This window comes from Pongo abelii, chromosome 18 (assembly GCF_028885655.2).
Source record: "Pongo abelii isolate AG06213 chromosome 18, NHGRI_mPonAbe1-v2.0_pri, whole genome shotgun sequence".
NCBI lineage: Eukaryota > Metazoa > Chordata > Mammalia > Primates > Hominidae > Pongo > Pongo abelii.
Window position 1 is genome coordinate 1,162,102 of NC_072003.2, and position 8,708 is coordinate 1,170,809.

General features: G+C 64.6%; 1 protein-coding gene across 1 annotated transcript; it reads left to right on the forward strand.

Moving 5' to 3' along the window:
- The first annotated feature begins 3,080 nt into the window (after positions 1–3,080).
- SSTR5 (somatostatin receptor 5) lies at positions 3,081–5,802 on the forward strand. Its single transcript, XM_002825941.4, has one exon. The coding sequence runs from the start codon at positions 3,124–3,126 to the stop codon at positions 4,216–4,218; it is 1,095 nt and encodes a 364-aa protein (XP_002825987.1). The 5' UTR covers positions 3,081–3,123; the 3' UTR covers positions 4,219–5,802.
- The last annotated feature ends 2,906 nt before the right edge of the window (positions 5,803–8,708 follow it).

Genomic DNA, 8,708 nt, shown 5'->3' on the forward strand with positions numbered 1-8,708 from the left:
CACCTGACCTCCTTGGTACAGAGGAATGGGCCGAAAGTGCCTCCCCAGGGAGGGCTGCAGCTCAGAGGCCTCTGCACCTGGGCCACCATCCCATCCACCCGGACTCCCACGCAGCCTGCGGGCTGTCTCCAGACCACTGTCCTTCCGGAATGCATGCTCCACAGGCAGCCAGAGGGAGCCGCAAACATGGTGTGTTGGATTTCTGTGCTGGTCCCTGGGGAGCGGAGAGCCACCGGCCCCTCCCCCTCCCTCTCCCTCTCTCTCTCTCCCCCCACCCTGTCTTTCTCTCTCCCTCCCCACCTCCCTCTCCCTCCCTCCCTCTCTCCCCCTACCCTTTGTCTCTCTCTCTCCCCACTCCCTCTCCCTCTCTCTCTCCCCCCACCCTGTCTTTCTCTCTCCCTCCCCACCTCCCCCTCCCCCTCCCTCTCCCTCTCTCCCTCTCTCCTCCCCTCTCCCCCCCTCCCGCTCCCTCCCACTCTCCCTCTCTCTTCCCCGCCTCCCCATCCCTCTCCCTCTCCCTCCTCTCTCTCTCCCCCTACCCTGTCTTTCTCTCTCCCTCCCCGCCTCCCCCTCCCACTCCCCCACCTCTCCCTCCTCTCTCTCTCCCCCTACCCTGTCTTTCTCTCTCCCTCCCCACCTCCCCTCTTCTCCCACCCCCGGGGTCTGCATGGAGGCCACTGCTCCGTTCCTGCTGAGGATTCTGCTGCGCTCCGGCTCCTGCCTGTGGGAATCCGTCCTGTCTCTCTGGCTGGTGGTGTCCCTGCCCAGATGCCGCACGTTGATGGGGATGCTCTTTCATTCCTTTATGCTGCTTGGGACAGGTGCGCTCCCAGACGGGATCCCCTGCCGACCCCACAGAGCCCTCTCTGGACCTTCTGCCAGAACCCTGCTCCAGTGAATCTTTCAACCCTCTTCCCATTCACCGATTCTCTCTTCAGCGCTGTCCACACTGGAGTTGGTACTGACCACTTTTGTAGTGTTTTTTTCCACTTAAATGATTGTATTTTTTACATCTAGGATTTGCAATTTTTAAAAATAGATGCCTGTTCATTTTACGTCTTAGACAGAAGCCAAATGTATTTCCTAACATTTTATCCATGCTGTCTCTGGATCCTGCACATATTTAAACATAGCCTGAGCGCACCTGTTTGCTTGTTATTTTTATCTCCCCGAGATGGATCCACGGGTCCACTGGCCCTGTTGATTTTCTGAGTCGTATTTCTTAGTGTGTTTGGGCCACGTGAGCTTGGGGATGTTGATTTCTAGGTTTGTTGGGGACAGAGGGCTTTCTCTTTGTGCTGTCAGCCTTGTGTTCTGGGCTCCCCCTTCCCCAGCTCTCCTTTCCTTGTCTACCAGATTTCAGTGGCCTTGGCCCAGCCCCGCAGCCCCCAGCCAGGATTGTGGCCTTTCCTGGCAGCTGCTGGGGTCGTCCTGTGCTCTGAGGTGCCTCAGGGGTCAGGGCCGGTCAGCTGAGCAGGCCCAGGGCTCCAGACGGCACATGCTGGGGTCACCACGGCCAGCTCCACCCCTGCTCAGGCCGGGGTCCCCCAGGGAGGGGCTTGTCCCTGGTCTGGATCCTGGGGGGCACTTTGATTCTCTGCTGGCCACACCCAGAGTCACACAGCTCCAGGGTCAACCCGAACGTCCAGCCTTCCTCCGCCCCACTTGTCAGGGGAGGCATTGATCTTCTTTTTGAGACAGGGTCTTGCTCAGTCACCCAGGCTGGCGTGCAGTGGTGCAATCACAGTTCACTGCAGCCTCAACCTCCTGGGCTCAAATGATCCTCCCGACTCAGCCTCCTCAGTGGCTAGGACTACAGGCGCCCGCCACCACACTTGGCTAATTTTTGTATTTTTTGTAGAGACGGGGGTCTCACCATGTTGCCCAGGCTGGTCTCGAACTCCTGACCTCAGGTGATCCACCTGCCTCAGCCTCCCACAGTACTGGGATGATGGGCTTGAGCCACCGCACCCAGCTGGAGTATCATTTTTATGAATGATTTCAAACACGCAGAAAAATACAAAAACAATGTACGAGGTACACACGTGCCCATGGCCTTGAACCCACAGATGTCACCATTCCCAGCCCACCCTTCTCCATGGACACCCTGGCTGAAGCCTCCCCTCCCTCCCCTCCCCTAAGTCTCCCCTGTTCTCTCTCTGGGCCACAGTGGGGGGTTCCAGGGCCTGGGAGGGGGCTTCAAGCTCCGATGGGACTGGGCAGTGTCAGGTGACTGGAACCCCCACACGCTGTGCCTCTGACCCGCCCACACCCCCCACCCCGGCTTCTCCTCCGGGCTGCAGGGTGTGCAGCCCCCGCCCCCAGTCCCCCCTCCTTCACCCTGTGTGACTCCTGGGGCTCCGTGTGACCGCTCTGTGTGGTTTGTGTGTTTGCTTCTCTGCAGCCGCCCCGTGGGGAGGGCAGTGTCTGCCTGGCCCTGTGCTGTGCCCCCACCTGGGTTTACAGATGTCTGTCATTGCTGCGGGGGTGACGGTCCCTGCGCTGGCCTGAAGAGAGGTCCAGGGGCCGATGGGCAGCGTGCACCCCGGTGAAAGCCCCTCGACGCTGCGGTGGCGACACCACGTCCAGCCACTTCTTGGGTCGTCCTAGCCAGGCGCCATTCATCCCAGGCGGACAGGGGGCCGACCACCACTGCCACCTCTCTCTCCACTGCCACCTCTCCCTGTGTGTCCCAGGAGGTGCCACCTGCTGGGCCTCGGCCCCTTACCTGGGAGACGAGGGCAGCAGCACTGCAGGGCAGGCTCTGAGGGGCTTCGGGGAGACGACTCCAGGATGCTGCGGCCAGGCCAGGCACCACCTGGGTGCAGGGGCGGCCACAGGGCAGCCGTCACCGTATCGACAGCAGCCGTCCGTCTGGGCTCCCGGGGCCACCTGCCCGCCGCTCCTTCCTCTCCTGGCTTATTTTCCAAACAATTTGCTTAATGTGATTCCCGGCCTCGCTGAACATGACTAATCGTGTTTACCCGGTGATTCCGCGCCTCCTGGCAGGCGGGGCTGGGGCCCAGGAGGAAGGAATGCCTGCATGTGCCGGTTCAGGGACTCACCACCCTGGCGTCCTCCCTTCTTCTCTTGCAGAGCCCGACGCACCCCCGGGCTGCCGCCATGGAGCCCCTGTTCCCAGCCTCCACGCCCAGCTGGAACGCCTCCTCCCCGGGGGCTGCCTCCGGAGGCGGTGACAACAGGACGCTGGTGGGGCCGGCGCCCTCGGCGGGGGCCCGGGCGGTGCTGGTGCCCGTGCTGTACCTGCTGGTGTGCGCGGCCGGGCTGGGCGGGAACACGCTGGTCATCTACGTGGTGCTGCGCTTCGCCAAGATGAAGACCGTCACCAACATCTACATCCTCAACCTGGCGGTGGCCGACGTCCTGTACATGCTGGGGCTGCCTTTCCTGGCCACGCAGAACGCCGCGTCCTTCTGGCCCTTCGGCCCCGTCCTGTGCCGCCTGGTCATGACGCTGGACGGCGTCAACCAGTTCACCAGTGTCTTCTGCCTGACAGTCATGAGCGTGGACCGCTACCTGGCGGTGGTGCACCCGCTGAGCTCCGCCCGCTGGCGCCGCCCGCGTGTGGCCAAGCTGGCGAGCGCCGCGGCCTGGGCCCTGTCCCTGTGCATGTCGCTGCCGCTCCTGGTGTTTGCGGACGTGCAGGAGGGCGGCACCTGCAACGCCAGCTGGCCGGAGCCCGTGGGGCTGTGGGGCGCCGTCTTCATCATCTACACGGCCGTGCTGGGCTTCTTTGCACCGCTGCTGGTCATCTGCCTGTGCTACCTGCTCATCGTGGTGAAGGTGAGGGCAGCGGGCGTGCGCGTGGGCTGCGTGCGGCGGCGCTCGGAGCGGAAGGTGACGCGCATGGTGTTGGTGGTGGTGCTGGTGTTTGCGGGATGTTGGCTGCCCTTCTTCACCGTCAACATCGTCAACCTGGCCGTGGCGCTGCCCCAGGAGCCCGCCTCCGCCAGCCTCTACTTCTTCGTGGTCATCCTCTCCTACGCCAACAGCTGCGCCAACCCCGTCCTCTACGGCTTCCTCTCCGACAACTTCCGCCAGAGCTTCCAGAAGGTTCTGTGCCTCCGCAAGGGCTCTGGCGCCAAGGACGCTGACGCCACGGAGCCGCGGCCAGACAGGAGCCGGCAGCAGCAGGAGGCCGCGCCGCCCGCGCGCCGCACCGAAGCCAACGGGCTTATGCAGACCAGCAAGCTGTGAGAGTCCAGGCGGGGGGTGGGCGGCCCCGTGTCACCCCCAGGAGCGGGGATTGCACTGCGGTGACCCCCACCCGTGACCTGCCAGCTCCCCAGCGGTGGTGTGAGGACAGAGCTGGCTGAAGCCAGGCTGGGGTGGACACAGGGCAGTAGGCTCCCCACAGTGACCGACCACCCCCTCTAGCCGTCTGCCACACGGCGGGGGCTCCCGGGAGGTGGGGGAGGTGGCCAGGCCTGTGGGGGGCTCCGCCGTGCCGTGCAAGTGCTCAGGGCCACCTCACCCTCCGTCCGGACCCAGCCCATGCCGGCCTTCCCTCTGGGGAGCGACTTTTCCAGAAGGCCGGCCAGGCGAGAGGGTCTTCCTGACTGCAGAGCTGACCTGCGTGGCCCACCAGCTGTGTGTGCCCTCAGGTCAGCTCCGAGCCACCGGGTCCACGTACGAGGCTGCTCTGCTAAATTAAAGACACCCGAAAGCGCTTGACTCAAGTCCCCGGAGTGCCTGGCCCGGGCCCCAGCCCCTCGCTTGCCCTGCACTGTGTGGACTCTGGGGATGCAGGTGTAAGGGGAGTGTGGCTGAGCGGCCCCGGGTCATCCAGGGTCACACCTGTCCTGGGGGCCCCACCCTGCTGCCCGACACCCCCCACGGGATGCTGCGGGCGGCAGTTGCTGTCTGAGAGAGGGGAGTGGGGGTGCTTGGGTGCTGGCCCAGCCAGGGGTGAGGTGGGGAGGCGGCTGGTGCAGAGGAGAGCCGGGGGCTGAGGTTGGGGTGGAGGCTCCAGCCCTCCAGGCCCCCATCTGGGGGTGCAGATGGCTGTGCTATGCTGAGATTGGTTCTGTCTGGAGGGGTCCAGTATGGGGTCCCTGGTGGCACTAGGGAGAGGCGCTCCTGCTGGAGGAGGACCTGAGGGTCAGGGGCTGGAGAGGACAGGGAACCTGCGGCCGTCTCTTCTGCTTTGGGGCAGGGGCTCTGGCCTGGGAGAGGGAACAGGGACAGGAGCAGAGGACGGTCATCCAGGCGCAGCGGGGAGCTGCTCCCCAGGCCACAGCAGATAGCACTGCTGAGAGGCGGCGGCAACGTGGGCGACGCAAATGGCAGGCCCTGGGAATCCCGCCGCCCCCCACCTAGAATTGTCCCACCTCCCCCACCCCAAACACCAGCTTTTCCTGGCGCCCCAGGCCCAGAATGTGGGCCCAGAGAGCCTTGCTGGGGTCTCTGGGGCACGTTGGCCTCGCTCTGAGGCTGGAAGGAGAAGGACCAGGGTGCGGCATCGCTCGGCCCCAGGGACCCCTCTGCCCTGCCCAGCACTGGCCCCAACCCGTGCTCCCGCCGTCTGCCCAGAGCAGGACCTCATCCTCCCGGAGGGCACAGGGAGCGGCTGAGCGGGCACAGATCCTGGCAGGCGAAAGGCCCAGGCTGAGGCCAGGCCTGGGAAACATCCGAGCAGTGAGGACACGCGTGTTTGACAACTGCTCCCCTGAATAAATGCGAGGATAAATGTTTGATTCTTTCCCCGAGCAAATATTGTCCCTGGAGCCGAGTGCAGCCAGTGCAGACAGAGTGAGCGGAGCCTGGGCTCCCCCGAGGCCCAACATAGGGCCCGGCCCCGGCCCCAGCCCTGCTGAGCCAGACAAGGCCGGGATGGGGGCGGCCAAATGCCCAGCAGGAAGCAGGAGGCGTGGAGTTAGTGAACAGGGTGAAAAATGATGGAAGCTGCCCGGGGTCTTAGGCTGGAGCTGCCCCTCACGGCTTCTTGACAGCTCTGGGCGGGGCAGGGTGGGCTTCTGCAGGGGGTCCACAAAGCTCTGCCTCTTGAGTCACCAAAGAGGGGTGCATCCAGGGTGCACTGGGGGAAACCGAGGCCCGTTCACACTGCAGCACCCCCCTCGACCTGCCTCCCCAGGGATTTGGGTGCCATGTTCATCCTCTCAGAAGGCTTTGGGGACCGAGCAGATGGCTCGGAAATCCCTGCCAAGATCAATTTCTCCAATTGATTTGACGCCGGGCGCTCTCCCTGCAGGGCCGGCAGCCACGCGGGGCAGACAGAGGCGCCAGCGCCCTCACTCTCGGGTGAAGATGCCCTTGACCCCCAGCCCATTCAACCCGGCCACAAGCCTCGGGCCACCCTGCTCCCCGCCTCGTCCAGCCTGAAGCCCCCAGGACCCCGGTCCCTGTCCGTGCCAGGCCCCAGCCTCACGGCCCTGCCGAGCTGCCCAGTCTGGTCCTGGCCACCCACAGCCCACATCTGTGCCTTTGGTCATAGCCTCGTCCCCATCAGGTGCACACGCTCCCTGCCACGCACAGCCTCCTCTTCCCTTGGCCCCCCCAGGACCCTGCCACACTGACCTTCTGGGGATGGTGGGCTCGTGACGGCAGCCCCACAGCTGGGCCTGGGACTTACTGCCCTTGACCCCCTGGGCTGGCTGAGCCCTGAACACGTGTCTCCATCGGACAAACACGCCTGCAGGGCACCAGCATGGGGCTGGGTTGTGGGATTAAGGTTGAACCAGAAGAGCATTCCAGGCAGAGGGAACAGCCTATGGGAAGGCTCAGAGGCAAAGGGGCCCGGGGGGTTAGCTGTGGGGGTCAATTCAGAGAGAGGAGCAGATCCAGGCCCCCCAAGTTCTGCCCCCATGCTGCCCCCGGGAAGGACGAAGCTGTGCTCACTCCAGGTTGAGAGAGGAGACTGGATGAGAGGCGGGAAGAGGCACACACAGGGAGTGTGTGGAGGCTGTGAGTCATCCAGGAGAACACGCAGCGGCCTGGCCCGGGGCCGGGGCCCCAGGGGTGCTCACGAGGCAGAGGCAGCCCCTGGTCAGGCCTGGAGAAGGGGGCAGTGGCACCTGGCTGGTTCCTGCTTGGAGCCCGTGGGAGGACAAGGCCCCAGGGTCTGATGGCCTCGGTGGGCTGAGAGGGCTGAAGATGTCTGGGGAGGTCCCAGGCAGCCCATGGACTAGGCTGGGCAGAGCCAGGGGGAAGAGGACAAGGCCCGGATGCCCCCAGGGCACCAGCGTGAAAGGCCGGGTAGGGGTCAGATGAGTGTCTGGAAGGAGCATGGGCCTTGGGCCCCTACATCCTCACCTCCTGGGGCAGTGGGGGCCTGTGGGTGGCAGGGGATGCAGAGCCGAGACCCCTCGCAGGCCACCCGAGAACCTGGTGGGGGGGGCGCGGCGCAGAGCAAACATCCTGGGCGGGGTGGCTTCCCGGCCTGCGCGCATCACTGGGTTTTATTGGCTCTGGGCTCCAGCGACTCCAGTGACCTTGCTCAGGAAACACGCCGGGGCAGGACGAGGAGGGCGGGAGGGATCTGTTTGCCTGGCAGAGCGGGTGTGGGGAAGACGGGGCGAAGGTGAAGCAGCCCCCACAGGCAGGGGGAGGTGTCGTTAGCCCCACAGTGAGGGAAACTGCGGCCGGGCCGTCGTGAAGGCTGACAGACCCCGGCGGGCCGACCCTCGTCCCAGCCCAGCCCCATCAGCAGGGGTGCCCTGGGGCGGGATGTAGGGGTCTGTGGAGGGACCCGGAAGGCTTCCTGGGGAGGGAAGGGGGCAGAGGCCACCAGCAGCCATGGCGCCTCCAGAAGCAGCCACTGGCCCAGGGCCCCGGGGAAGCCGTTTCCTCCCACCAGACGAGACCCCAAGAGAGTGGGTGGGGTGGGGACGGGGAGTGGGACCAGCTGTGGGGTCTCAGGGAGGCGGTCTGGCGGAAGACTGCCCCTAGGACGGGCCCCTCTGCCCACCCAAGGCCGGGTCTTGGCAGCACGAGCAACCCCCATGGGTGCAGCAGAGACGGGCGCTGGCCACGCTGCCCCGTGGAGGCCTGGAGCCACCTCGGGCTCTGCACTCCTGTGGGTGGCAGGAGCCGCCCAGGGCCCCTGGCAGGGTGTTAGGTGGAGTCAACCTCCTGGGTTCGTTCTCTTCTGTCCCCACCCCACCTCGGCCACAGCAGCCCCCGCCTCTGGCTATGCCTCCCTTCTTACTCCCAACCCCACCTCCACTTCCAGCCCCATTTTATCCCAAACACAAATCTGTTCATGTTCCTCTGCTGCTCACGAGCCTTCTGTGGTTCCCCCTCCTCAACCCATGCTTCCCAGGGCTCTGTCCCCATCCTGGGAAACGGGTGTGATCGCGTAGTGTGGTTTGAGGAGGGCTCACAAGGACACCGTCAGGGCCAGGTGCCAGGTGCAATGGTTCATACCTATAATCCCAGCAACTGCTGAGGCCGAGGCGGGCAGACAGCTTGAGCTCGGGGGTTTGAGGCCAGCCTGGGCAACATAGTAAGACCCCGTCTCTACACAATCTACAAAAATTAGCCAGTGGTGATGGTGCATGCCTGTCGTCTCACATACTGGGGAGGCTGAGACAGGAGGACTGCTTGAGCCTGGGAGGCGGAGGCTTCAGTGAGCTCTGATCATGCCACTGCACTGCAGCAAGACCCTGTCTCAAAGAAAAAAAAGGCCCTTTGTGAAGTGAGGGGGAGTGCAGTGCCCTGGCTGACAC

What these genes read in the sequence shown, in the direction of transcription:
- SSTR5 (XM_002825941.4), top strand. Translation starts at nt 3,124, where the DNA reads ATGGAGCCCCTGTTCCCAGCCTCCACGCCCAGCTGGAACGCCTCCTCC.